We start from the raw sequence: 26,167 nt of genomic DNA on the forward strand, positions 1-26,167 counted from the left end.
AAAAAAGTATGATAGCGACAAAGCGGGGGAGCGTGAACTGCTAGGAAGGGACTGTGTGTCTGTATGTCCGTATCTTTGTCCGTCTCTGTGTGCATCATCATCAATTGAACGACTGGTTCCTTGATCAAACGACCAAACAAGAAATAAAAACATATCAGCCTTTGCCACCATACCACAATCCCCTAAAACCAGTCCCGGCGCTCCAGCCGTGGCATGGAGGCGTTTGTCCGTCATGAGAAAAAAGCTCGAGTCCTCCATGTGGAATCAACCAAAGCAACGGAAAAGAAGAAAAAAGGAGACTGAGAGCAAGAGAAGAAGCGAAGAAAAGTAAGATGCCCCTGCACTCCCGCGCGCACCCGCGCGCAGGTTAAGAAACCTCATCATACATGCGTGTCCATCGTGCCTGCGGATGTGGATTCATCATGTGAAAACTACTCGCCGTCCTGTACTGCCCTCAACACCGGATATAGGCTACGCTCCTCTTCCGACATCGACGGTCCAGAGTGATGATGCTCGTGCTCCTCCACCTTGGTCGCGTCGACCTCAAACTCGCCGTGCTCGAGCCGTTCCTTGATGAAGGCGCGTAGCTCCTCGATCATGCGCATGTTCTGCACCCACGCCTCATTGTCACGGTCCGTGACCTGTTCCGCCGAGGCTTCCGATTGATCGCCTGGCGAGCGCAGCGAGGGATCGAGCGGCGTTGGCGATGCCAGAGCGAGCCGGTTGACGTCCTTGGGCAGACCATCGCGATCGGCGGAACCGCGGCGCGAGGCGCCGGGCGTCGTGTTGTCCTCGGAGATGTCCATGGCGTTTTCGTCGGACGAGGGTCGGGCCTTTTGCAGCTGGTTGCCGGACCACCTGCGACGACCGTCCGAGTCGAAGGGAGCGAGGTTGGGCGCGCTGCTGGTGGCGGTGTAGTTGCCCGTTGAGTCCGACATGGCACTGACGGAGGGTAGCGTGGGATACATGCTGATGTTTGGCCGGGTAACGGGAGAGATGGTATTGGAGGAATTGACCGATCCGGGTGACTGGCCAGCCGTGTACGACATGACGCTGGAGGCAGGGGTGAGGGCGGGCGTCTCGTTTTGCGGAGCCGGGGGCGGCGCCAGGGCCGTCGCGTGCGAGGTTTGGGGCTGCGTCGTGTGGGCGCCGGGAGGAGAATTGCTGGAACGGTAGTTGAGACCCGAGTGGATGTAATGAGCGCCCGGTTGACCCGCTCCGGCGGCCGCGACCTGCTGGGGGTTCTCGTAGATGGTCGTCTGCAGCGTCTCGAGGGCCTTGTCAATGTCCATGAGATCGGTCTTGGTCCTCAAGCTAGACATGGGCATGGGCAGGGAGTAGTGGTGCTGCGGAGAGGGGCCCTGGCCGGTGGGAGAGACCATGGCGGGCGCGGACTGGTACTCGCCGCCATAGCCGGAGAGCAGGGGAAGCTGGCCTTGGATGCTGACTAGGCGCTGGCCCACGTCGTAGTAGGAGGTAGGGTCGATGGCGCGGCGCTTGACATCGTAGAAGAACTCGTTGAGCGTCTGGTGGATGAGGGCCTTGGTTGCTTCGCGCGAGGCGTAATCGCTGTGCATGGGGTTGGGGTTGTTGACCTGGTAGTAGACGGGGCCGTAGGCCGAGCTGGAGGGAGCGCTGCTGGCAAATGAGCCGGCGTGGGCGCCCGAGTAAGGCTGGCCGTAACCCGAGTTGGGAGCCATGCCATCCTGGTAGAAGCCGCTCGCAGCTCCGGCAAGAGCCTGCAGGTCAGCAACATCTGCAGGCAAAAATTAGATTTCTCTCGCGACAATAGCGTAGCTGACGGAGATGGAAGGACTCACGTTTTCCGGCTTGGCCGGCATACCCGCCTCCGGAGGAACCGTGCGTGGCGCGGTTGGGCTCGGGAGAGCGCAGCAGGACGGAGTCGTCGGCATGAGTCTTCACGTGCTTTTTCAGATCCTGCGGTCGCTTGAATGCTTTGGTGCAGATCTCGCACTTGTGCGGCTTGAGCGGCATATGCACACGAATGTGCGAAGTGATGTGGTCGCGCTTGACCGTCTGGGTGCGACAGCTGCCCCACTGGCACTGCAGGCAGAGGTTGTTGGTGCTCTTGCGGCCGACATGGCGCTCGCACACATGATCCTGGCGGTCGACGGTCAGCAGGGCGCTTGGGCGCGCAATAACGATAACAAAAAAAAAAAAAAAAAAAACATTAACATACATAGAGGGCCTGGGGCGTTGGGCAGTGCTCGCCGCAATTCTGCCACTGACAGGTGAGCGAGTCGCCGGGAGTGGTGGCAGAGGGCTGAGGAGCAGGCTGGACGGGCGTCTGCTGCTGAGGTTGTTGGTGATGTTGCTGGGGCGTCGTGGCCGCTTGGGGCGGGGCGGGCTGGGCCGAAGAGTCGTTGGAGTCAGTGACGGCCGACATGGCCAAGAGGAGCGGTGCAGTCAGTGGTGGTTTGGGGTTGTCTTGGCTTGGCGGAAGGACGAGCCAGCGACGGCGAGCAGCAGCAGCAGGCGACGAAGCGGTGTGAGAGTGTGTGTGATGGAAAGAGAGAGAAAGACAACACAGGCAGCAGCTGGATTGAGCAAAATTGGAGAGTTGAAGAGGAGGGATGAGGGGGGGCTTTTGACAGATTTCTTGGGTCAGGCGGGGAGGAGACTTGGTCCGCTGGGTTGGGGAATCTCGGCGCGCTGGCAAAGAGCTGACGGGGCAGAAGCAGGCTAATTATCCACGACCGCACAGCCCCCCCTCGGCCGCTGCCATGTTCGCTTCGCGTTACCGGCCCCTCCAATCCCATGCGCCGTAAAGCGCCATGCGTCTTGGCATTCTTGCAACCTGCCTAGCGTCGTCCTCCGCCCACGCGATGCTTGGCCCGAAAGGCTCGGCTGAGGTTATCCGGCGCAAAGGCGGAGCTTCGACCAACCCCCAGCGCAATTACTTGGCTGTGGAAGCGGAACCCAACTGCTCCCAGCTGACACTTCTTCTTACATCTAGTCGATCTCTCTGTCTCGAACGAACTCTCTATCCATCTCTCTCACGCCTGTCCACACGCCACGCCCTTGCGCGCCTCCCGTCTTCCCGTCTTCCCGTCTTCACCGATACTCCTCCCAAGTGGAATGAACTCTCTCTTCATCTCCGCCTGCGAGGGGCTTCCTCCAGGAGCATTGCTGCCTATCACCCACAATACTACCTATGACGCCCCGCGTAACCGCTGACTGTCGCCTCTTCCTCTGCAACCACCACCCTCTGCCAGGAGCCTTGCGCCCTTGCGACTCGCCCTCCCGATTCTAGACTGGTGTCGATATTGCAACAAAGTGAAGTTGGGTGCTTGCCAAGATATTCTTCAGGGTCGTCGATCCAAGGTCTCGCCAAGCCCTACCAAAGACACTCGCCCTTGCAGCACTCCCCCGCGACAAAACATGAGCCTCACAACAGAAAACGGTTGCGGGTCTGCTTCCGGCCGCCGTCCCATGGCACGGGGTCCGTGAAATGAGCTCCCTCCCATGCGTCTCTTCACAGCAAACCTGGAGCAAGGGCGCGCGCCTCATGATGAAGTGTTGTCATCCCACAAGGCATTGGGTCGAGGAAAGCGGAATGTCGCCTCTTCACGCCCTCTCCCGGGTTGACGCCGTAGATCCTTCGCGCCAGATCCATCGCCTGGCTCATTGCGCGCGCTCCCTTGCCGGCGAGTCGTGCCACCGGCCCTTGACGAATCCGTGGTTCCCACACATCATCGTCGCCGGGACAGGCAAGCCGCTGTCTCATTCCTGCCCAGGAGATCGCCGTGAAGAAAGTCAGGGCCGTCTTACGGACCCCTGTCGCCGCGCCGCCTGTACTACCACACCTCGACTTTGCGTGGACTTCATCTGTCTGTCGTGTGATGGCGCAACGGTGGCCGTTGTGTGTTGTGAGCCGCCTGCGGAGAACGCAGATGTGGGCCGACGCAAACGCCAATACTGCCAGATCTCTTTATCCTCTGGGCTGGGAATTGATGCCAACATCCTACCCTCTCCCTCTTTTCCCCCCTCTCTGCCCGCTGCCAGCATTCAGCAATCCCATAAACAGCGTACACGCATTCATCCCGTCCACATTGTACAAATTATCACTGTTCACACTACTGCCATCACATTCCAATGGCACGTCACGTCACTCCCACTACAAACAACAGTCTGTCTCTCACATGCAACGGTTCCGGTCGGAAGTCAACCACGGCACACCGGACGGAAGAGGCGGCACGCAGACGGGAGACAGCGGCCGTCTGACACGGGCTCGCGGCCGAACGGCAGAGAACATGTGGGGTGACTCGGTATCTGGAGTCTTGGCATTGTTGGCGCAGTGCGGGGGGCGGGGATGCCTTCGGTGCATAATCGTCCGCGGCGAGCATCGCGATACGATGTTGAAGTGAGAACAACTTGCCATGGCATGGTGCCTTCACATTACGCGTTGGACTCTTGCGACAGTCAGCATTATGCTGCCGCCTTTCCGTTTCCGCATTTCCCCTCTTTCCCTCTCATTCACATTCCTAACCCCCAGCCTGCAAGAACTCCTCATACCCATCCGACAACTGCATTGCGCAGTCACTTGACCCAACGAAAACAAGCGGCCGTATCTAGAACAACAAAACCGATCAGGAGAACGCAATAGCTATAGGTAGGTCAAGTCAGGCCAGCGGTCGGCGGCAAGGGTACGAATACGGCGTTTAAACCGCTCCCTATCAGGCGCAGCCCCCACGGCAGTTTCAGACCAGAGGTGTAGCCACTCATACATAGGAACACAGCCTCAGCCATGGTGCACTATTGCACACCACAGCGCAATAAACAGAGCAATCAAACCTAGTCCCAAACCACACAGAAGCCATAAAAACCCTCAATCTCAATCTCAATACAATAACCCCAATACGAACGCCGCTACTCCGCCCCTTCCGCCCACCTTGGCACCACTACGCCCGCAACCTCTCACTCACCCTCTTCCCTTCCCTTCCCTTCCCTTCCTTCCCCCATAACCAATCACACTTACTCCCCCTTACTCCCCCTCCCCCCTCCCTCACCTCCTCCCAAACCCAAACCCAAAACCCAATCGCAAAAGCCCAAACCCACGACGCAAGCAGCACGCCCGCGTCGCCCTCGTGCGTGCGCACTGGAACCCCCCTATTCTCGTCTCCGCGGGGCCGCCCCACCGCGCCACGCCGCGCCAAGACGCGCCAAGCCCCCGCCCCTGGCCTGGCCGCGCAAGTGCGCTTGTGCGCTTTTGTGCGCTTTTGCGCGATGGGGGAGGCGAGGACGGGGTTGGTTGGGTTTGGTTTGTGCTTGGTGCTGGGAGGGGGGCGTAGGGTTGTGAGGAGAGGTGGTGGTGGCGTTGGGGGTGTGAGGTTGCGTGCTGCGTGGCGGGGCGGAGGGACTTGGCGGGCTGAGGTACCCGTACGGTGGTGCTGGTGCTGGTGGTTGTGTGCGGGGTATGGGGTTGTTGTCATGTGAGATTGAGGGGTGGGTGTTTGGTGGATTGGTGTAAGGGGTTATACCTAGAGAGGTGAGATTATGGGGATGGTTGATATACCTAGGTGGATGAGGTAGGTCTGGAATTTTGCTTGGGGTTGGGGGTTAGGGATATAGGGATGGAGTGGTGGGTTATATTGAAGAGGGAGGTTAGGGTGTTGTTTGTATCTTTCATGCCTTTCGACTATATCGATGCCTTGTCATCGTCATTGCTGTCGATTAACGTCACGCTTCGTTCACTGTCATCTAGTTCTATCCCAAGGCCCCTTAAGGGTGAGGCAGGAACGAAGGAGGCGAGAACAGTGAAATAGCGAGCAAGTGGGAAGAGCCATATGAGGCACTATTCTAACCCAGGACCAGGTAGGCAAGCCCTCTGTCTCTCCATCCAAAGATACCAGGTCCAAGCCAAGCACATTCAGAAACACAGGGACAACAAGCTCGTGATGCCGTCACATACAGACACCACCACCACCACCACCACCACCACCACCACCGCCACCAAGGCTCGCACAGCATCACACAAGCACCAAAGCCACTCTCGGCACATCACGTTCAAATATATACAAGCATTGCAACAAACATCAAGAAGCGAGCGCTCGCGCTCGCGCTGGAGTAGTACGTACCTAGTAACTAGTTACCCAGTTCCCGCCCTCGACCTCTGCGCCGGAAAATACCCATCCGTCATGTCTGTCATAGCAAGACCGCTGCCTGTCTCCACTGCGCCAGCTCCGGCTGGCCTTAGCCGACAGTAGTAGTAGTAGCAGCTAGCAGTCCAATTGACCGACTTGTTTAAACCCATGGTATCATTTCAAAGGCCCAATCCATCGAATATTAGCGTTCTTTCTTCTCCCCCTTCCCTTCCTTCAATTTCATTACCCAAAGTTGTCTATAATAGTCTAAACTAGAAAAGTATGCCGAACCCATCTAGTTTAGTTGTCCGTCGGGAACCTGTCGAACCACATGAAGGTCTTGAGGCCCTTGACGACGTCGTCCGCCTTGGCAGCGCTGTACACGCCCGCCGCACTGCTCGAGACACCTACAGCGCTGAGTGCGCTGCCAGCATTGCCCAGCGCACCAACGGTCTTGCCGTAGCGGAACGCATCGAGCAGGATCTGGCCGGGGCGGCCGGCGGGGTAGAGCGACGAGGCGGTGGCGTTGCTGCCGAAGAGCTTCTGAGCGCCCTCACCGACCAGGACGGCGTCAAAGTCCGTCGCGTCGGCAGCCGAGTAGGTCGAGTCGATGCCGTCGGCGAGGTGCTCACCAACGACCTTGACGTCGACGTTGTGGTCCGCCAGCGCGGTCTTGATGTCCGAGACCGAGGCGCTGCTCGCACTCTGGACGGAGGACAGAATACCGACGCGCAGGCCGTCCAACTTCTTCAGCTCGGAGAAGGGGCGCGTCGTGGCCGTCGTGTTGTCGTGGTAGTAAGTGTCGTCGGCCTCGGGGGCGGTCATGCCGAGCGCGGTGGCGACGCGCGACGCAACATCGTGCGAGATGCGGTTCAGCTGGATCAGGACGTTTTGCTTGACGACATCGGACGTGAGCTTGGAGGTCTCGAAGCGGATGGCGTTGATCAGGAACTGCTGCTCGGCCTTGTTCAGCGAGTTGTAGAACAGACGCGGCTGGCTCCAGACATCCTTGAAGGTGGAGGCGACGTTACGCGCAAGCTTGCCAGAGAAGGAGCGCGTGGGCGCCGAGAAGAAGCCCCGACCCTCGTCGCGAGTGGCCTGCTTGGGGAAGCCATCGTTGTTGGTGTTGGGCGTGTAGGGCGACTTGTTAAGCGGGATGAACATCTGGCCTGCGCCATCGCGGTTGTTGTTGTGGAAGGGAACGCGCGGCTGGTTGATGGGCAGCTGCTCAAAGTTAGGGCCGCCGTGACGGTTGAGCTGCGTGTCGAGGTAAGAGAAGATGCGGCCCTGCAGCAGGGGGTCATCGGAGAAATCGACACCGCGAACAATGTGACCGGGTTGGAACTGATTGAGCCGTCAGCATCTTGCGTGGTTAATTTTAGATTTTTTGTCAGCTTACCATGACCTGCTCAGTCTCGGCAAAGTAGTTGCGGGGGTTGCGGTTCAGGGTAATCTTGCCGAGCGGGGTAAAGGGAACGATCTCCTCGGGGACGATCTTGGTAGGATCGAGCAAGTCAAATCCGTAGCGCAAGACGTCGTCCTCCTCCATGATTTGGACACCAAACTGCATCTCATGTCAGCAACCGCGCGTCGTTCATTCCGAACCTTGCTCAGCTTACCTCCCACTCGGGGTAACGGCCGGCCTCAATGGCCTCGAACATGTCCTGGCGGTGAATGTCGGCGTTCTTGCCAGCAACCACCTGCGCCTCCTCCCACGTAAGACCAGCACGGCCTTGCAAAGACTTCCAGTGGAACTTGACCAGCTTGGCCTTACCCTCGTCGGTGACGAGACGGAAGGTGTGGATACCGAAGCCATCAGTGTGGCGGAAGGACCGGATCAGGCCCCATTGGGACATGGCCCAGAACAGAGTGTGCATGGAGCTAGGCTGCTGGCTGAAGAAGTCCCAAGCGTTGTCATGGGCAGTGGCAGCTTGAGGGATTTCGTTGTCGGAGCGAGGCTTGACGGCGTGGATGAGGTCCGGGAAGAGAATGGCATCCTGAATGAAGAAGACGGGCATGTTGTTGCCAACAATGTCTGCCAGTGTTGTCAGCACAGCCTTTCCCAAACGTTGCGCCGCTGCCACTTACCAAAGTTGCCCTCATCAGTGTAGAACCTGAGCGCAAAACCGTGGACATCGCGAGCAGTATCCGCAGAACCCCTGCTGCCCGCCACAGTGGACATGCGGACATACATCGGGGTCTCCTTTCCAGCAGAAGACAGGAAAGACGCGCCGGTGATGTTGGACCAATCCGCGTACGAAGTGAAAACACCGTGAGCACCGAAGCCACGGGCGTGAACGGCGCGCTCCGGAACGCGCTCATGGTCGAAGTGCTGGATCTTCTGGCGGAAGATGAAGTCTTCGAGAAGCGTGGGACCGCGCTCGCCGACGCTCAGGGAGTTTTGGTCCTCAATGGGGCCGCCGACGTCGCTGGTCAAGTATTTGCCGGTGTCGTTGACTTCGAACTTGGCCATGAACTCGTCAGTGCTCGTGGCCTTACCGGAAGCGTCATCGGCGCGGGCGTGGTGAGGGTTAGGCGCATCGCGCTTGTTGAGCTCGCCCGACATGTACGGGCAGCCCACACCTAGGGCGGAGGCGGAGCCAATGAAGGCGGCGGCAATTCCAAGCTTCTTGAACTGCATGTTGGGATGATGGGGGGAAGGCACCAGCTGGTCGATCAGTGACGGGGAGTGGCTGGGACTTTTATATCAAAGAAAGGTGCTCCAAAACGCCAAGACCTATCGATTAGAATGACCTGCGATGTCATTGAGCCCGCCACCCCGGGGGCTTGGCTCGCGCAGCCTATCAATCTCAGGCCATGCAGGACGATCCTGCCCTGTGCTATGGCTGAAATGATTAGAAGTGGACCGGGGAGGTACGAGGCGACATGGGAGGTGGCCACGCAGACGCGTATGTCGTGGCACGCGCCCGCAGGAAAACGGTTGACGGAAGAGCAAACAACTTCAATGGAGCCAAGAAACACCGCCGCGGGCCCCCTGGCGGGTCCTCCGCTTCGTGATGCTGATCCATGCAGGCAGGGATTTTCCTCCGAACCCCAGCAAACAGTTGCGGCTGTATGCCTGCAAAGAGGCGGCGAACCCGCCCATGTTGGTTGCCGAATATCAGCGGCCCGTGTCTTCCAGAATGGAAGTCCCATGGCGGCCCAAACGGAGGGAGAGGTCAGAGCCAGGGCCGTGGACACACTCGAAACAGGACCGTCGGAAGTAAGATTTCTTAAGAGAGATCATACTTCGGGGGCGGGGACGCAGCGAAACAATCTACTAGGTACGGTGGTGCTATATGACGCATTAAGACGGGTAGGTATGGCAAATGGAGCTTCAACTTTTCCATTTGCTAAACCCGGTTCTTCAGCATGGCAAAAAATTATGAAAAAAAAATTGTCACCGACCGCGCCAGGGGCATGGCGGGCGGGAGAAAGACCAAAAAGCCAAAAAGGCGCAGCGCCACACCCGAGGGTCGAGTGATGTACAGGAGAGAGAGTGCTTATGGAAGAGAGGTGAGCCAGACCGCAGAGCTGACCAATGCCTGGTGTCGGACTGGACGGGGCCCGGGCGAGCGGGGTGACGGGCTGTGACCAGCGGGCAGATCAACGAACCGGGACGCAGCCGAAGCTCGGCGGGCGCTTCTGAGATGGCGGCGAGTATCGCGAAGTGGGCGGGTGGACAGGCTGCCCTGCGGCTCTTGGCGGCGCCAACGTCATACCTCATCGGTAGCGAATCACGGGACCGCGTCTGCTGCTTACACGGTGCGCGTCGTCTAGAACACCATCCTCGCGCCTCACCGCTCCAAGAAGCGATCGTCACCCACGCAATTACTCCTGTCGCACTGCATGTCAGGCCCGCCTCGGCACTGCTCATGCGAAACACTGCTCGAGTTCATCGCTGGCCCTGTAAAACATCTCCGCCCTGTCTATCATTTCCCTCCTGCTGCAGCTGCTCCACAACAACACATAGGAGCAAGAGCTGCAGTCCCTTGTTGTTCACTCGTCTCCGCGGACCTGGATCATCCCCAAGGCTGCATCGAGGCTTCTTCAGCCTAGCTATGTCGTGCCGCTGCGCCCGCCCGTGAGGATCACCGATTCACAGCGTATATGCCGCCACCGAGATCAATGGAACAGGGTAAACCCACGCGATGTGCACAGGCTCGTGGCGCCTTCCCGATTAGCACCACGTCCTCCCACCACAGGGAACCGCTGCCACACGGCGTCGGCCACGCTTCCGCCTGCTTGCAACAAGACTGGCAAGGGGCATAAAATCGCCCTTACCGTAATGCAGGCCATCCCATGAACAACGCTTCTCTCGCCGTGTCCGTTAATCGAGGCATTAAACACAAGCACATCAACTACCAACGCATCACGGTGTTGACCGTTGCCCACTCCAAAGGGGCAGGAGGGACAGCATCGCCATCGGTGAGACCCTGGCGCCAGCCACTCGGGATCCAGTCCCGCACGAGCAAGCAAACACATGGCTGTGTGGGTCGGCTCCAACACTCAAGCTTCCCCTCCCTCCCTGTGGTAAATTCCGAGATCCATTACCTAGCGACGAACAACTCGGCGAAACGGTGTCACTGCCCGGTGAGAAGAAGCGGATCCACCAACCCATGCAGCAGCTCCGTAGTCCCCTGAGACGGACTTGTTCTTCCTTGCCGCACTCCCGATGTGATTGGCATCTCACTCTTTGACACATGATCTGTGAAACGCGGTAACAGATGTTTCTATAGCACAGGTTAATAGTTTCGTAAAACAACCGCGGTTTAACGGTGAGATACTGCATTCGGATCATCTCCGCCCCACAAAGACACCAGCCCCAAGCTCTACTTAGCGATACAAAGCTAGGTTGAACGGTTGTATCACTAGTGGCACATTGTCCATCGCTCACATTACACACGCAACCGTTCTAGAATTGGACCACAACGCATGCCAATCGTTTTCCGCAGCAGGTGGCAGCAGCCAGTAAGGCTACCACGTGTGGAGTGAGACATTTGCCAGCCCGACCCGCCACTGCAAACTCTCATCTTTGATTCGGACAAAACTCGCCATCTTCCACCATCGCCACGTTTCTACGGGGAACATCCTGCTGAAGTTGACAAATGGTAAGACTATTCTCACTCTTACAACCATCCGCTGCAGGCCAACGTGTGTGTTCCACAAGAGCTGACGGTAGGTTGCAACAGTAGGTAAGCATAAGCACCAGTCCAACATCACCATCAAATCCCCCTCAACAATAAGCAGCAACAGAACTGTCAGATACTAGGTAGGTCTGATGCACTTATTTTATTACTAGCACCAGAACCAAGCTGAAAATATACCTCAACAATCCTGCAAAGCGTCATCATTTGGAGCCCCTGGCTATCGGCGTATTCGTACTTGTGTCTATGAGCATTTCCTTACGACACTCCGACACAGTGGTCCATCGTCCGATACGACTGTACGAACTAGAATGTGGTCACAGGTGAATCGGCCAAGCATGAAGCAACAACTAGTCATCTGAGGCCCATGGCTCTAGGCCCTTTACTACGTTCTACACAAGACAATGCCACACTGGACACTGGACCAACAACCTCATGGGTGTTTTGGGAAGAGAAGGAAGAAGTCATCGTTGTCCCCCCCGAAGGGTCCGATAACTTACCTCTACTGCATCATTCTTAAGCGACTGGTCCTGCCTGCCAGGCATGAGAAGAGGTTTTAGCGTTGCTGCCTGAAGGCGCAAGACGCTGCATAGCCCACGACATTGCTGCGGTTGTGCTATGCGATGGTAGTGATGGTGATTACCGTGTGCTCGCAAAGCCGCTGGCACTGCCATTACCAAGAATAAATTATTTGTGAGTTTGAGGGCAAGGCTATTGAAAGGCCATAAGCAGGAGACGTGTCTGAATTGTCCATCATCCTTCCTTTGGTAGTACTCCCTAGCTTGTTTGGGGTCCAGCAGAACATTTTCATTTTCATCGGCACCCTTCTCCTGTCATCCCAATTTGAAAAAAGAGGCCGTTTAGGGGATGCAGTCAGTGCTGGGGCTGATGGAATACTTTGTAATTTCGGTTCAGTGAGATGTCTAGCTCGGGCGCAGGCTTCCACTCCATCATTCAGTTTGGACGCAGACACAGGTCTCTATCAATATCCGCGCGCGACCTACTGTAGCAACATTCTGATGATAGTAGGGCGTTGGTTTGTTTCTCGGCGGTAGCTCCATCAGCTCTCGAGCACAAAGACTTCGAGTTTCGGCTGCGAAAGTGCTGGACAATAAAAAGATTTAAGCACAGTTTGGGAGGCAGTACGATGATCCAGGGTCAACGTCACTGTGCGCAGAGCAGAAATTGTGTGCGCGTTGTTTGCGTTGTTCGCGTTGTTCGTGCAGAAGACCGGAGAGAGTTGAGCTGCCCGAGCTTGGGGGAGCTCCAGACCCTGGTCGCCTGGTGTGTCATGCCTCCCTATCTCCGATAGGCCGAGTCAGGCGGGCATCCCCCAGCCTCAGCATCACGCCTTCATCCACCACTCTATCAGGGCCCACCTTTAGCAGCAGGTGACCTTTCGACTGTCTCTCAAGCTCCAGCGCCTCCATCTTCATCACCTCTTTCACTCCTCTCTTGGTCGCAAGAGCTTTCGTTGCTGGAAACAAGCTCCATCTCCCGCGCAGAGCTCCCAGCAGCTCTAACCGCTCATCATGGATTCCAGAGCTCTTGTGCCGTTCCTAGTCGGCATGATGCTGTTAACAGGTGTTTGCAACACTCTGCTCACCAAATACCAGGTATCTACTTTCATCCAGTTCCGCGCCTCTGTACCAGCAGCTAACTTGCTCTTGTTAGGACAATCAATGCGTGCGCGACTGCGACACCAACCACCCCAGATATTTCGAGCAACCCGTCATCCAAACAGCCCAGATGTTCATCGGTGAGATGGGCAGCTGGCTCGTCGTCGCCATTTTCGCACTCTACAACCACTTCGCGAAGAAGCCCTCGGCGGAGGCGGGCGGATACGAGCCTGTGTCTGCCGAGAACGAGGCTCCTCCCACAGCTGCTGACATCGAGGCCCCAGCAGAGGCAGACACTCCGGACACTGCCAGTACCGACCCGTCGATCGCGAATCCGCTGAAGCCAGCGCACGCTGGCCACGAAGAGGGCCGGATACCACTGACCGGCTGGAAGGTGCTGTATCTGGCTCTGCCGGCATGCTGTGACATCGCGGGGACAACTTTGATGAACGTGGGTTTGCTGTTCGTTGCGGCTAGCATATACCAGATGACGCGCGGCGCCCTCGTGCTCTTTGTTGGCATGTTCAGCGTCTTGTTCCTCAAGCGCCACCTCCGGCTGTACAAGTGGCTCGCGCTTTTTGTAGTCGTCACCGGTGTGGCTGTTGTCGGGTTGGCCGGCGCCATCGCTAAGGATGAGAAAGCCGTACACCGTGACGATGGTGCTCAGGGAGCGGAACAGGTGCCATTGCAAGGCGCTGGCATGCTCATGCGGAGCGCGGCAAACGAGGTTGCGGCCATGGCGACGCCGCTGGCAGTTCGTACTATCATCGGTGTGCTCCTGATTGCGGGTGCGCAGATCTTTACGGCGACACAGTTCGTGCTCGAAGAAAACATCATGGAGAAGTATGAGTTGGAGCCGCTCAAAGTTGTTGGTTGGGAAGGCATCTTTGGGTTTCTGGTCACAGTCATCGGCATGGTCATCTTGCACTTTGCAGTGGGTCGCACAGCTGCGGGGCAGGGCGGATACTTTGATGCTAGAGAGGGCCTGCGTGAAATCACTCACTACCGCGCCATCGCTGTGAGCAGTATCTTCATCATGATCAGCATCGGGTAAGCCATCAAACTTCCACCTAGAATCCAGTGCAAGTTTCCCTGCTAACGTCTCTCCAGCGGCTTTAACTTCTTCGGCCTTTCCGTGACACGCACCGTGTCGGCGACGTCGCGCGCAACTATCGACACGTGCCGCACACTCTTCATCTGGATCGTCTCGCTGGGTCTGGGCTGGGAGACGTTCAAGTGGCTGCAGGTCCTTGGTTTCGCGCTTTTGGTCTACGGCACGTTCCTCTTCAATGACATCGTCAGGCCGCCATTCGTGGCGTACATAGAGAAGCGCCGTAGAGCGAGAGCGGGCCTGGACGAGCTGTTGCCCGAGGGCCCAATCGAACATCTTTGAGCGGGTGTTACGAGAAAGAGGTTCGTTTCGTTTCCTTGTCCGGCTTTGGGCCTTAGCATTTCGTTTCTCGTGTTTTTGTACTTTCATTTTCGCATAATCTATTGGGTGTTGGTTAAGCTTGTTGGAGTCTATCTGTGTACACTGTCTTCTATAGCATTGGGGAAGACGTTTCGCTACTTATAGGTCGGTTCATATCGGTAATAGGGGTATACAGCTGCATTTTGACAACAATAAATCATCCTACCCTTGACGCTTTTTTCTCGGAGAGCTTACGTGGAACATGAGCAATTCATACTACGGTCGGAGGGGAAGATATTGTTACAATCCACATCCTCACGAACGACAAAATTAACTAGGTACATTTATAAGCTCTGGGTCTACGCAAGAAGTATCCATAAAGAACGGTCTCATCTGCTTAAAGAAGCATGTAGGCAGGACTGTGGTATCTACAATATCTAAATTCAAAGCGACTTGACATGCTTTAGCTTCTGCGGAATACCATTTAATGTGAGGATGAATAACAACAATTCCCTTCCCGACCGTAGTACAGCGATTTTGGGGGAAGTCAGGCCTGCGCAACATGACAACACGTGCGCTTATCAATGCAGGTTGCCTCGCGGCTACATCTTCTCCAGCCTCGCGCGCAGATGATAACGATTACGCCTGCTCAGGTACCTATGTGGTTAAAACCACAGGAAACATCATCTCTCTTAAGCAGGAACTCACGAACAGTATGGGCGATGGAAATGTTGCCGACCACCAGTTCTTTCTCCGTCCCAGTGACGGCAGATTGGTGCCTTTGGTGGTACAGAGTTTCGAACATCCTGCGCATCAGCCACGGGCCAAAGGCTTGGAATGGATCCGTATAGGAAGGCCTCAGTTCAAGACGTCTTCCCTCGAAGCTTTATCGTACTGGATCTTGTCGCCAATACTGATTGAGGGGAGCCAAGACCGAAATTCCAATGCGCGTTCTAGGTTGCTGGTGCTCTTCAGATGGACCATTGCAGCCCCGGTCCTGCTTCTAATGGTATGCGAATGCTTTCCTGTATAAATTAGAAAATGATTGCTGATATTTTGCAGAGATTGTCCTGTTTTGTTACTATCTTTACCACTACGTCAGGTGCGAACCGTTCTGCTCAATACGACTCTATTCCCTATAAATACATGGACAATATCTCGGGAGATGAAATCAATTCTTTGCAAGATGTGGGAGCATCTGGACATATCCAAACACCAACGGATTTACAACACATCTCACGCGGTCATCAGCAGCCAATCACCCCATCCCAAACCAGCGATTCGTCAAGGCTTGTCCGTCCAAAATATCTCTGTTTCTCCGAAGAATACGGAGATGCCGGAACCGAGTTTTATTTTTGTGTCTTATACGAGGAAGCAATTTTGCATTGCCACAGAGATCAGCAATGCCCTCCTAGTACTCCGTTCTGTTCTCTCGTAACAGAATTGCGCAACCAATACAAGCGCAATTCGTCGGGATTGAAAGGTATTTAGGATTGGATTGCACATTAAGCTTGTTTCTGATCGCTTCCCACGTACTGCTCTTCCCGTAGATTTTGCCTTTCTCACATTTCTCATTGGTTGCTCTGGAAAACACATGCCGAACCGTTTCCCCAAAGCATTTGCAATTCGCCACTATGACTGGCTCTGATCATCATCATGAGTCTCCCTCTGGCTGTCAAATCACTTGCAATATGTTAATATTGTTTGCCTCAAACTTGGCACCACTTGTTTCGAAGCTACAATCAAGAGCATATGACAGGGTAACACTAACACGCTTTAGACCAGAAGATGAAGAAGGTATAAGTGAGCCTCAATTTCCTCGCTCGCATCGAATAGTGGCAGGTTTCGTGGCAACATCATCCTTCACTCCTCAAGACTATCGTAACACAAGAAACACACCCCTGTAACAATAGTGCGTTGGCGGTCTATCGCATGGGGACCATTGTGTTTCATAATGAGGCTCTGCTCCCTCTGTTGGTAGATTTATTATCTTTACCCATGTCCGCTTTACCCCGCAGTGCACTCAGCCGTACGAAAACCCTGCCAAATTATGCAGAGCCTCTCCTCTGCGTGAGCTGATGACCTGGCTTAAATTAATTGGGTGTCGCGTGAAAGCCTTGTGCGTAAGCGCCGTAACCAGACTGTAGGGCAATCGTTTGCCTTTATGCACAACGCAAGGTTTGTGTCTCCCGGAGTGAGGAGAAGTCGTCCTTCAAAATACCTTGGAATCAGCCTTAAGAAGGCCCTACTATTTTCATATGCCCTGTTACTCAGTCTTCAGCTACTTTATTGCTGTGCCATCTTGTTGCGTAAATGCCATTTTCTGTCCCGAAAGAAAAACAGGAAGTGCTGTTTTCCATGGAGAAGCCTTGGGTTCAAGACTCTTGTAGTGGTTATCGCCTTGACCAAGCCAAACTTGAGCAATACCTCAAGCAGAAATTTGGGAATTACAAATTCTTCGTCGAGGTAAGGACACAGTGAAAAGCAAAAGCACATTGCCTCGCTAGGCGAACTGACTTCCGAACCGCAGTTTAAAAATGACGAGTTTTCATTCTATGTCCCGGAACAGCTGACTACTGTAAGCCTTGTATGGCTGTGAGTGTCAGGTCTGACGCAGACACAGGCTCAAAGAGACGAGATCGATCTACTTCGTTGGTAGTGTCCTTAGCGTGGGGATGTAAGGAGCTGCAAGGCTTTTCTTTAGTTGGGATTGGCTCTCTGTTGCCTGGAACAGTGTGGTTCTGAAACCTGGCAGGTCATGGGTGGAATGGTACTTGCTGCTGCAGGGTATCACACGTTAGCCCTAAGGGGCTGTGCTGTGCGGACTTATAAAACCTTGAACATATCTTTCCACTGCTAGCATGATTCCAAGAGAAAACTCATTATTTACTCAAAAACAAAAAGAAAATACTTCAGTACTACAGTCCACATATTAAAATGGAACGTCTTCAGGAGTCGGTAAAGCGACATTCGCGATATCCAACGAACAACATCGTACATGGGATGTATGCACACAGCCTGAACTCTTACGTTGAACGCCTCAACGAACATGAAGACCGTATCTTTTGTCCTCGCCAAAAGGCAGCAGTTGATATTTGGGAATGCAAAGGCCAAGGACAAGGTAGGTTCTGGTTTCATACCAGTTTTTAATAGTCTTGTATTGTTCACTCAGACATATACAGAATTCCTCCATACTCTTGTGCGCGATCTTCCACAGCTTGAAAAACATATTTGCACTTGGGGACCTGATCCCAGATCCAGATTTGTGTAAGTGACCCTAGGTCAACTGTCTCTTTCCAGATTAACAGGTTAGATTCTTGAGCGCTCCAAACTCACGGGATAGTCTCAACATTACCCGCGAAATGCTTTCCCTTCTGTTCACCTATCATCAAGTAATGCCAGGGTTTCTCGATTTTATACTCACATTTGGGAAACGCCATCATGCTCAGACGTTCCCCTTCAGCGGGTTTCGGTATCACAAACGCCTAAGTCAGACGGTGAAAGGAACCGATATTGACGTTCTGTGTCGTTCTGGCCAAGATCTCCGCCTGTGCTACAACCTAAGATCAGTAGAACCTTCCAAACGACAGCAAAACTGGCCATGGTCCATTCGCCAGAGTGCTGTTTATCATTTCTTTGATACAACAACTGCTCGGGCAAATTGGATAGTTGTGAAAGCGGACAAGCTGATGAAAGAACGAATAATTTCAGCAGCCCAGCCTTTCGGGACTTCCGGGATATCTTCTTTCGATACCAACAGTCGAGCTTTTGCAGCCACCCTCGAAACCCACCTACTTTTCCTAGACTGGTCCGGCGAGAACTGGCGGTGGTACATTGACTCCCTTGAGAATGAAGCACAGAAAAGCACTCGAAGAACTTTGACAATAGAAGTGGAAAAGGCGCCACCTCCGATGTCAGCCAATCCTATCAGTTCTATCTCTCGGGCTACGACATTTGCAACTCTGTCAGAACAGCCCAGCATAATTGGTGGCAAAACTGACATGGATGAAGGCAGACCACGGACACCGCCTGGATTACGAAGAGCCTGTACAGATCCGTCTTCATTTAGGATACAGCATCAGGGTGGTACCGATGCTGCATCTTATGATTGCCAGCCGGCCAGCCCAGCACGTAGCAACGCCGATTTCTCCTTCAGCGACCTACAGCGGATACACTTTCTTGAGGAAAAGGCCAACGAAACAGTCCTGGTAATTGAGTCAAATCTCAACGTATTCTACGAGCTGGTACAGTTCTACCAGTCCATTGTCGATTCCGAAGAATTTCCAGGAGAACTGAGGTTATGCTGCAAGGACGATATGGAGCGTTTTATATCCAAAGCCAAAAATATCGAAAATGACTTGCGCATGCAACAATCTAGAGCAAAGTCTTTGCTCCGCATGCTGGCAGACAGAAAAAGTCTTTTATATGGCATTATAGAGTATCGAAGCATGGAGGCTAGTCGATCACTCGCTGAGAAGACCCAGCTGTCTGCAGACAATATGGAGATCATGACGCGAGATATGCATGATATTGCGCAAAAGACTAAGCAAGAGACGGTATCTATGAGAATAATCACATTGGTTACGCTGTTCTATCTCCCTGGAACGTTCATCTCGGTAAGCCTACGAACTTCTGCTTTTATGCTCTTACTGATAACCCATTCACAGACCATAATGAGTACCGACATTGTCCGATTTGGCTCTGAAAATCCTGCATCGCCTAAGAAAAAGGTATCCGTAGAAGCGATCAAGTTGTATATGGCCGTTACTTTACCACTGATGGTCATGACGTTTGGCGCATGGTATGGCGTATATTTGTGGGTCAATAAAAGAGAAAAGCGTCACAACAAAGACCTGGAGAAGGGATTTGGTTGCTTTCCGGAGAATTGGGAACCAGCGCACATCTCCAATCCCGTTGCTGCAAAAAGATTCTTTCACGGTATGCTGCGATGCAAGAGTCCGCGCAAACAATTCTGATTCTGAAGGGTTGTGTTATTAGATACTGGATCGAAATATCAGTTATTTGAGAACAATATTGAGCTTGGGTCTTTCCGTGTTAACCTACCTGGAGACCACAAGAGAACGAACGCTTGCGCTGGGCTTGAAATCATTGCCTAACAAATCGGTCTAGATCGACGGCCGCTTTTTTGACCTCGCAGTGAGAGGTGTTACTCTAAGCGTTCTTGAAGTTATTCAGAGTAATTACGCTACAATGCTTTCAAATATAATGTGAACGTACATAAGAGGTGTATAAATGCCCAATAGAAGTACACTTCCCGCTACGGCACATACAGCTCTTCTTAGTAAGTGCTTGTCCTCACCAAGGTTAAGTCAGTGAAGCTTATACACCTAACGTGCCACCAATCCTATGAATGGTGTAAGTAATCAATATTCCGTAAACACCAACAATTTAGAATTTATCTCTGACCTCTGCTACTCATAGCCACCCCAAAGTAAGATCACAGGATTAAAAACGGGCCATTTAGGGAGCCTTGTCGCTCGAGGCTGCCTTGTCGCTTTAAAATTGCCTTGCTGCTGTGTGGCTGTGGCTCGTGACCAGCCAATTTTATCCATGTAACCAGGCATCAGTGTCAGCCGCTCAGCGATAAGTATCGCATCGCTCGCACCTAAGCGCCAGGCTGCTCGCCCCACACACCAGAAGCAACCCCGCAAGGCGAGCGTGCACAACATACAGGCCTTCATTTGTCACCTCGTTTCTGCGTATTCGGCATCGCTTTAGCTTTCCCCTATGTCGAATTCTCATATGCTCAATATCGATAAGCTCTTCAAATGGAAGCAAGGCGCCCAGGAATCAAGCGCATTTCCCCAGGTCATCAATCCGGAGAAGCAACCATGTTTCATACCCTTGCGGCAAGTCACAGAATATCTCAAAGACACCAGGCGCCTTCGTGATATACTTAGTGAACTGTTCCTTGGCCTAGATCTTCCTGTCTCCACGGAAACTATTCAAAAGTACTATCCAAGGATCTTCCTTATCCTGGTGCTCATCGAAAGAGGTCAATATATTGAGCGATTCGTCGAACATGAAGAGCTGAGGGACGAAAAGCTGCCTTTTCATACCAAGCCTGAGAATTTTCCGGAAATCCCGGACCTTTATCAGCAATTCTACAATCAGCAATGGGAATTTTGTCCCTATACTTTTGTCCATCAGGCAAATGAAAAAATCCCAGCCCATCGCATTTTACCATTTACACAGTATGAGCGATGTGGGAATGGAGGGAATGCAAGCATCCACAGAGTGTTTCTACTGCCGGACTACAACAAATTACGCCCTGTAGAAACGACCGGAAAAGTAAGTATGCCCATACATCCAGTTGTATACGGCATCAGTTATTAACCAGAGACAGAATTCCAACTTATCTTCCCAGGAGTTGAACACATTTGTTGTCAAAACTTACCGCTCAAGAGATGCTGAAAAGTACTATGATGCTGAAAAAAGGGCTTTTTTGAAATTCCGACGTTCCGAAAATTTGATAAAGTTCTACGGAAGTTTTATCTACAATGACACGTACAATCTCATTCTGGAAAACGCTAACGGTGGGTCGCTGGAGGACTATTTTCAGAAAGTTACCCCACCTTCTACGGAAGAGGACATACTAGCTTTTTGGAAACGCCTACTTGGCCCCGTCACAGCTTTGCTCGAAGTACATAATGGAGGCTCTGGAGATGATGCTGCAAAGGCCCCTGTCTTTCAAGGGTAGGTACAACTGTCAGCTATTCATGAGCAGGTACATATCTAACTTGGTACTTTGTAGATGGCATCAAGATGTCAAACCCACCAACATTCTTGTTGTTAACTTCAAAGACGAAACCCCGTATTCATGTCAGTTCAAGTTGGGTGATCTCGGCTTGAGTCACTTCATGAAGACTTCATCTCGGAACGAGACATATGGTTCAGATACCAGTGGTACACGCACATACGGTAAGCCTAGGAGTCATAAGAGCTCGAGGTATCTATAACAATCGTACTGAACGAACACACAGGAGCTCCAGAATGCTGTCGTCCAGATGACGATATTAGAAACATACCCTTGCAAATCAAGCAAAGCGTTGACATCTGGTCCATTGGATGTGTTTACTGTGAGGCTGTTGTTTGGGTGATGTTGGGCAGAGGTGGCCTAGAAGGGTATCGCCAGCGCCGCCAAAAAGAAACCGACTCTAGAGGATGTGGGGACAGGGGTTGTTTCCACGATGGCACGGGGACACTCACATGTGCTCTGGATTACCCCAATACGATTCTGGAGAAAAAACAGAAAAGAGAATGCGACACTGTGACCGAACATATATTCGAAGTGGTACGAAAGGCGCTGAGATCGGACTCAGAAGCACGACCGACTGCGAAGATATTGCGGACAGACATTCTGGACATTCTTACTCTACAACAAAAGCGAACAGCAGCTTCACGGAGAAACACAGCACCGGTCATCCTACAGAATGGTATTCAAGTAAATGGTCCAGAATTACCCCCTCTAACACCGCCGGGTGCACCTGGTTGGAGGCCTCGAAGACAAGGTCCTGAACTTCCTGGACCTTCTAGTGCCAGTGGGCGGAATATCTCCACCAGAAGGAACGCGCATACTAGATCCTCCGGTCCTTCATGTGACGTATCGTGTGATACAGATGGCAGGCGTGGATTTGGAGGCATGGATACCAGCCCCGTCAACAGCCCCACAAACATGAGTACGGATAGCCTCACATCGCCCCGGCCGTTGCCCGACAGGCCGACAGGCACCCAAGCAACTGGGGGCTTACTTCGTTGGTCTATGATATCTACGAGTACCGTAGGCCTCCCCAGGAACGAAAATCTGCCATTCCTTGGCGTCAGTCAAGCACTTCATTGGAAAGCTGATGCGAAAAATTCCGATCCGAAAATTGTCAACTGGATTTCTGCGGTTCTCCATATGAAAAGAAGTAGCGTTCGGCCAAGGCTACAAGACGAGTGGCTTCTCACGAATTTGAAGGAACGCGATCTTGTAAGCAACCACAAGAAGGCTAAGGAATGCTTTAACATAGACCCAAAATATTAACATGTAGTGCAGATTTTCCTTATTGATGATACAAACTCTATGAAAAATCACTGGGGAAATGTCGACATGATTTTCGGTTTGTTAGCATATATGGTGAAAGATGTAGATCCCGATGGCATCGAATTGTTTTTTTCGAGCGCCGAAAAGGGATTCAAAGGCAAAAACACCAGCGAACTGTCGAAGATGTTGAAAAAGCGACATGACAAGCATTCCACTGACACTTCGGGCATAAGGGAGCGCCTCAATGAGCTTTTTAAAAGGTACCTGGATGATTACGACAATGGCAACCGCCCTCAGACCGGCTTGTTTCCTAGAAAACCGGCATCGTTCAAGGAAAAAGGACGAATGACCATATACGTTTTCACTGACGGGGAGTGGTACCAAGACCCTCGAGTTGACGTTGAAAACCTGATCATGTCCTTTATCAAAGACCTCCGAAAAAGGAATATCAAACGAAAAAGGGTTGGCATTCAGTTTATCACATTTGACGTCGCAAAGGGCAGCGAAAAAGACAAATTCTTTGAAAAGTTGGATTGGGGCCTATCGCCAAACCGAAGGTGTCTACTCCTGCAATTTAACGTCTAGCCATGAGCAAGCCTGCTAACACCACGTAGTTACGATATTGTTGATGCCGAGCCATTCGAGAAGAATGTGTGGAAGATGCTTCTTGGCTCCATCAACAAGCTTTTCGATGATGATGATGATGGGTCGTTGTCTACATATCAACAACAGCTCAGTCTAGCCTCTCCGCATGACGTCCCGGAATAATTCGGTTACCTTTGTTCCACACAGATCAGAGGACACACCAGAGTAATTTTGTTTTCCTATTAGGTACTTTTGCAAGTCATGAGTTGGCTGTTACAGATTTTGGTGGTTCCAGGCAGTGTTCATAGTTAAGTATCATATATTTCCTTAAATGGAGCCTTACGGCATGCTCAAAGCTTTTATTTTCTTTAAAATTGTCCTAATGACCTTCCTTCCGTTTATTTTTCTCCAATATCGGCGACAACAATCGCTGGAACAAAGCTTGTTTTGTTCCTTTGGATTAGCTTCGGTCAGTATAGAGAGGTCCTTTAGATCAGGGTTTAAAGTCGTCCAGCCCATTTTCAGTCTGGTACCGTCCGGAGACGTGCATGGGCGGGCTCCGTCATGACCGTCTGATTAATAATCTAAAGAGATACAGCACTGTCCTGACGGGGCATGTTTACCGTCGGACGGTAACCCTAATTTCCAACCTGAAACGGTAAATAGGGGTTAAGCGAAACGCGGTACACCTACCAAGAAGCGTAAATAGGTAACGATTCGCTATTAATCTATGCCAATCTTCTCTTTTTATAGTAATACTCTCACCATACCGTCAGGCTGTCGCCTAGACGGCGTTCTTCCGTCTATACAGCCCGCTAGACGAGAAGGACTGCGGACTGTAGTGGGCTACCAAGACAAGGCTCCGTCCGGGCGAGACTGGACGACTTTAAACCCTGCTTTAGATGGCAAAATTGATACCCATGGCGCCAGAACCCGATTTGCACTTCTCTCCATCATTTCTACTAATACATAAAGGACAAAATAAATATTAAGATCGAAAACAAAACAGCAAGGGGAAAAATGGGATTTTGGTAAAAAGTCAGGACTCAAGTCCCCATAAACCCATCACCACATTACGATGAGCTTTCCCAGCTTTACACTGTGAGTCTGTGACAAGCTTTTGATAGCCGAATAACCTTAGAACGGAACACCGAAGATCTTACAAAGTTGCTGGCCTAGAATTCGGACTTAAGTTCTTAACCACTGTGTTTTGGGACTTAAGTTTGAACCACTAGACCAGGGGCTTTTTGATGTTGAAGGGGATGTGGTTGTGGGGATTCATGTATGTAGGGGAGGGACATACGTCAGGGGTATAAGGTCTTTCACTGACGATCTGTGAGTTGGTTCTTTCCGTTTTAAAGATGCCGTTTAGATCATAACACGGCAATTGGTCGAGTATTGAGATTCTTTTATCCCTACCAACAACTACATCACCACTTTGCACTTCCCACTCTTTCTCCATGCGATGCATCAGACGCCCACAGCACACAACAACCTCATCTACAAATCACCAATCAAGGCCTCAACGCTCCCACTCACGCTCTTCACAAGCACTGTACTCTTACCATCACCCTTAACAGCCTCAATCCATTTCCCAATCGGCCCTTTACTCCCCTCTCCCACGACTCTCACATCTTTTCCCTTCACACTGACGCTGCTGGTCACGCTCTCCGCCTTGATGCTCCCTTCCCACTCTTGCGGGTACTTGACGTGCAAGCTGCCAGTCATGCCGGAGTGCTCGCTCTTCAGCCTATTGATCTGCTTTCCGGACTTTTTATAGGGAGCCAAAAGCTCAATTCGAGCGGTCCCAGTGTGGCAGTTCGTTCGCAGTTCCGAGGCATGGTCATCTGCGGCGTACGGCAAGATACCGGCAGTGATGCTGCCCGAGTTCGTGGTTAAGACTGTGCTCGTGCCGTGCACATAAGCACCTTTGATGCTGCCTGCATCTGTATGGACTGCTGTGCGGTACTCTCGTGCGGGCAGGTTTGCAATCGGGAACGTCACGTCAACGCTGCCTACGTTGCTTCGGGCTGAGAACTCTGCCGGCTCAGGCTTTTCCTCGTCTGCGGATTTGGGGTCGACTGATATAGTGATGCTGCCGGAGTGTGTGGTGATTGCGAGCAGGTCAAAGAGTGGGTAGGATCCACTGACGGAACCAGATGTCAGATCGATATGGGTGCGACGACTGGATAGGGAAGCGGAGCTACAAGAGTGTAAATTGCCGGCGCGAAGGTCGATGGAAGTTTCGTTGGATGCAGTGGTGGCAAGGTCTGAGTGTATGCGAAGGCTGAGATGTTTTGCGACGATGCCAAGAGTGTCTAGTGTAGTCCCAGGCTTTATGTATACGAATCCGTTAATCCAGGTACAAGGCCTGTAGTAAACGGGTCTGGGGTAGTTGCTTGAATGGTAGGATTTGATTTTAACCTCAGTGTCTGATTTTTCAGCATATATGTGCTCGTTTTCATAGCGCTCGCTGGTCGAGAAAGTCAAGTTGACGTTGATCTTGGCCTTTTGGTCTGGTGGTGCAGGAACCAGATTGATCTCTCCTACGACCGTATGCGACGGACCATTTGTGTCGACCGATTCATACAGTCGGAAAGTCTCTGGATCCTCGAAATCGAAGACTGCGTTTTCGGTATGAAAGACAGGGTTCGCACGACAATAGCCAGGTATATTAGGCACATCCATAGATGGTGGCTCGTGGCTAGGGGAGCCAGGGTTCTATAGGACATCAGCAGACAATTTCCTTGATTACTGTAAGATTAGGTTACCCTCTGGGCACCGTTTCCTTTAATTGCCATGAATATTAACCACACTACGATAGCATGACCTGCCAAGGCCAACAATAACCTTCCGCGTGAGCAATGGCGCGAAGATTGACGGTGGACGATACCCGCGTTACGGTCCGGATGCAAGTCGTCCATGCCTTCATGAGCTCCAGGGCCATCGTAGACATAGACGATCGAAGGAAGTCCGAGAGGGGCACCAGCCTGATAAGGGCCAGCCGTCGAATCCCAGTAGGGCGGTGGCGGATGCTCGGCACCAAGCAAAGGAGTGGTCTCGTGCTGTGCTTTGTCTGTGGAAACGGATGGAGTTGATGGCGAGTGCTTGTCGTCATGCTGGTTCTTAGGGGTCATGGTTGCAGAGGCGCAGTGTGAGTAACGGTCTGACTGGAAGCGCGCGCGGTGTCGTGCGATATTTAGAGCTGCTTGCTGCAGCTGCGCCGCCCTGGCGTCATCATCAGGCAGCCGTCT

At 52.7% G+C, this 26,167-nt stretch overlaps 10 protein-coding genes across 10 annotated transcripts; 6 read left to right on the forward strand and 4 right to left on the reverse strand.

Annotated features, from left to right (window-relative positions):
• Window positions 1-344: 344 nt before the first annotated feature.
• On the reverse strand, window positions 345-2,296 carry K452DRAFT_62769 (uncharacterized protein). The gene is made up of 2 exons (XM_033546929.1): window positions 1,821-2,296; window positions 345-1,756 (listed from the first exon to the last, which is right to left on the reverse strand). Exons 1-2 carry the CDS (start codon window positions 2,200-2,202, stop codon window positions 432-434), a joined length of 1,707 nt encoding a protein of 568 aa, XP_033395317.1. The 5' UTR covers window positions 2,203-2,296; the 3' UTR covers window positions 345-431.
• A 1,593-nt stretch (window positions 2,297-3,889) lies between these two features.
• On the forward strand, window positions 3,890-4,726 carry K452DRAFT_289605 (uncharacterized protein). The gene has a single exon (XM_033540856.1). The coding sequence runs from the start codon at window positions 3,915-3,917 to the stop codon at window positions 4,386-4,388; it is 474 nt and encodes a 157-aa protein (XP_033395318.1). The 5' UTR covers window positions 3,890-3,914; the 3' UTR covers window positions 4,389-4,726.
• A 904-nt stretch (window positions 4,727-5,630) lies between these two features.
• Window positions 5,631-6,315, forward strand: K452DRAFT_62791 (uncharacterized protein). The gene has a single exon (XM_033546931.1). The coding sequence runs from the start codon at window positions 5,808-5,810 to the stop codon at window positions 6,225-6,227; it is 420 nt and encodes a 139-aa protein (XP_033395319.1). The 5' UTR covers window positions 5,631-5,807; the 3' UTR covers window positions 6,228-6,315.
• On the reverse strand, window positions 5,921-8,770 carry K452DRAFT_289606 (uncharacterized protein). Its single transcript, XM_033540857.1, has 4 exons — window positions 8,193-8,770; window positions 7,724-8,139; window positions 7,504-7,668; window positions 5,921-7,448 (listed from the first exon to the last, which is right to left on the reverse strand). The coding sequence occupies exons 1-4, from the start codon at window positions 8,743-8,745 to the stop codon at window positions 6,405-6,407; spliced, it is 2,178 nt and encodes a 725-aa protein (XP_033395320.1). The 5' UTR covers window positions 8,746-8,770; the 3' UTR covers window positions 5,921-6,404.
• Window positions 8,771-9,318: 548 nt separating this feature from the next.
• K452DRAFT_62788 (uncharacterized protein) lies at window positions 9,319-10,097 on the reverse strand. The gene has a single exon (XM_033546930.1). It carries the CDS (start codon window positions 9,979-9,981, stop codon window positions 9,505-9,507), a length of 477 nt encoding a protein of 158 aa, XP_033395321.1. The 5' UTR covers window positions 9,982-10,097; the 3' UTR covers window positions 9,319-9,504.
• Window positions 10,098-12,613: 2,516 nt separating this feature from the next.
• Window positions 12,614-14,730, forward strand: K452DRAFT_254113 (uncharacterized protein). Its single transcript, XM_033538318.1, has 3 exons — window positions 12,614-12,867; window positions 12,926-13,920; window positions 13,981-14,730. Exons 1-3 carry the CDS (start codon window positions 12,784-12,786, stop codon window positions 14,261-14,263), a joined length of 1,362 nt encoding a protein of 453 aa, XP_033395322.1. The 5' UTR covers window positions 12,614-12,783; the 3' UTR covers window positions 14,264-14,730.
• On the forward strand, window positions 14,651-15,669 carry K452DRAFT_62870 (uncharacterized protein). Its single transcript, XM_033546932.1, has 2 exons — window positions 14,651-15,290; window positions 15,346-15,669. The coding sequence occupies exons 1-2, from the start codon at window positions 14,844-14,846 to the stop codon at window positions 15,421-15,423; spliced, it is 525 nt and encodes a 174-aa protein (XP_033395323.1). The 5' UTR covers window positions 14,651-14,843; the 3' UTR covers window positions 15,424-15,669.
• A 970-nt stretch (window positions 15,670-16,639) lies between these two features.
• Window positions 16,640-19,257, forward strand: K452DRAFT_275029 (uncharacterized protein; the record flags this gene model as incomplete). Its single annotated transcript, XM_033539215.1, has 3 exons — window positions 16,640-16,758; window positions 17,625-18,897; window positions 18,949-19,257. 3 exons carry the CDS (start codon window positions 16,640-16,642, stop codon window positions 19,255-19,257), a joined length of 1,701 nt encoding a protein of 566 aa, XP_033395324.1.
• A 671-nt stretch (window positions 19,258-19,928) lies between these two features.
• On the forward strand, window positions 19,929-23,430 carry K452DRAFT_320254 (uncharacterized protein). The gene is made up of 6 exons (XM_033544304.1): window positions 19,929-20,593; window positions 20,649-20,998; window positions 21,057-21,223; window positions 21,286-22,274; window positions 22,341-22,885; window positions 22,943-23,430. The coding sequence occupies exons 1-6, from the start codon at window positions 20,030-20,032 to the stop codon at window positions 23,094-23,096; spliced, it is 2,769 nt and encodes a 922-aa protein (XP_033395325.1). The 5' UTR covers window positions 19,929-20,029; the 3' UTR covers window positions 23,097-23,430.
• An 830-nt stretch (window positions 23,431-24,260) lies between these two features.
• On the reverse strand, window positions 24,261-26,070 carry K452DRAFT_289612 (uncharacterized protein). Its single transcript, XM_033540858.1, has 2 exons — window positions 25,685-26,070; window positions 24,261-25,634 (listed from the first exon to the last, which is right to left on the reverse strand). The coding sequence occupies exons 1-2, from the start codon at window positions 26,048-26,050 to the stop codon at window positions 24,414-24,416; spliced, it is 1,587 nt and encodes a 528-aa protein (XP_033395326.1). The 5' UTR covers window positions 26,051-26,070; the 3' UTR covers window positions 24,261-24,413.
• Between the last annotated feature and the right edge of the window lie 97 nt (window positions 26,071-26,167).

Source organism: Aplosporella prunicola, assembly GCF_010093885.1.
Source record: "Aplosporella prunicola CBS 121167 unplaced genomic scaffold K452scaffold_19, whole genome shotgun sequence".
Taxonomy (NCBI): domain Eukaryota; kingdom Fungi; phylum Ascomycota; class Dothideomycetes; order Botryosphaeriales; family Aplosporellaceae; genus Aplosporella; species Aplosporella prunicola.

What these genes read in the sequence shown, in the direction of transcription:
- K452DRAFT_254113 (XM_033538318.1), top strand. Translation starts at nt 12,784, where the DNA reads ATGGATTCCAGAGCTCTTGTGCCGTTCCTAGTCGGCATGATGCTGTTA. An exon ending in CTCTGCTCACCAAATACCAG is followed by an intron (nt 12,868 to 12,925) that starts GTATCTACTTTC and finishes TGCTCTTGTTAG; the next exon opens with GACAATCAATGCGTGCGCGA. An exon ending in TTCATCATGATCAGCATCGG is followed by an intron (nt 13,921 to 13,980) that starts GTAAGCCATCAA and finishes ACGTCTCTCCAG; the next exon opens with CGGCTTTAACTTCTTCGGCC.
- K452DRAFT_320254 (XM_033544304.1), top strand. Translation starts at nt 20,030, where the DNA reads ATGTCGAATTCTCATATGCTCAATATCGATAAGCTCTTCAAATGGAAG. An exon ending in AAGGCCCCTGTCTTTCAAGG is followed by an intron (nt 20,999 to 21,056) that starts GTAGGTACAACT and finishes GGTACTTTGTAG; the next exon opens with ATGGCATCAAGATGTCAAAC. An exon ending in GGCCTATCGCCAAACCGAAG is followed by an intron (nt 22,886 to 22,942) that starts GTGTCTACTCCT and finishes AACACCACGTAG; the next exon opens with TTACGATATTGTTGATGCCG.
- K452DRAFT_289605 (XM_033540856.1), top strand. Translation starts at nt 3,915, where the DNA reads ATGTGGGCCGACGCAAACGCCAATACTGCCAGATCTCTTTATCCTCTG.
- K452DRAFT_62791 (XM_033546931.1), top strand. Translation starts at nt 5,808, where the DNA reads ATGAGGCACTATTCTAACCCAGGACCAGGTAGGCAAGCCCTCTGTCTC.
- K452DRAFT_62769 (XM_033546929.1), bottom strand. Translation starts at nt 2,202, where the DNA reads ATGTATGTTAATGTTTTTTTTTTTTTTTTTTTTGTTATCGTTATTGCG. An exon ending in TGCCGGCCAAGCCGGAAAAC is followed by an intron (nt 1,757 to 1,820) that starts GTGAGTCCTTCC and finishes TTTTGCCTGCAG; the next exon opens with ATGTTGCTGACCTGCAGGCT.
- K452DRAFT_62788 (XM_033546930.1), bottom strand. Translation starts at nt 9,981, where the DNA reads ATGAGCAGTGCCGAGGCGGGCCTGACATGCAGTGCGACAGGAGTAATT.
- K452DRAFT_289612 (XM_033540858.1), bottom strand. Translation starts at nt 26,050, where the DNA reads ATGACCCCTAAGAACCAGCATGACGACAAGCACTCGCCATCAACTCCA. An exon ending in AAGGAAACGGTGCCCAGAGG is followed by an intron (nt 25,635 to 25,684) that starts GTAACCTAATCT and finishes GATGTCCTATAG; the next exon opens with AACCCTGGCTCCCCTAGCCA.
- K452DRAFT_62870 (XM_033546932.1), top strand. Translation starts at nt 14,844, where the DNA reads ATGACAACACGTGCGCTTATCAATGCAGGTTGCCTCGCGGCTACATCT. An exon ending in CCCCGGTCCTGCTTCTAATG is followed by an intron (nt 15,291 to 15,345) that starts GTATGCGAATGC and finishes TATTTTGCAGAG; the next exon opens with ATTGTCCTGTTTTGTTACTA.
- K452DRAFT_289606 (XM_033540857.1), bottom strand. Translation starts at nt 8,745, where the DNA reads ATGCAGTTCAAGAAGCTTGGAATTGCCGCCGCCTTCATTGGCTCCGCC. An exon ending in CACTGATGAGGGCAACTTTG is followed by an intron (nt 8,140 to 8,192) that starts GTAAGTGGCAGC and finishes CAACACTGGCAG; the next exon opens with ACATTGTTGGCAACAACATG. An exon ending in CCGAGACTGAGCAGGTCATG is followed by an intron (nt 7,449 to 7,503) that starts GTAAGCTGACAA and finishes CGGCTCAATCAG; the next exon opens with TTCCAACCCGGTCACATTGT.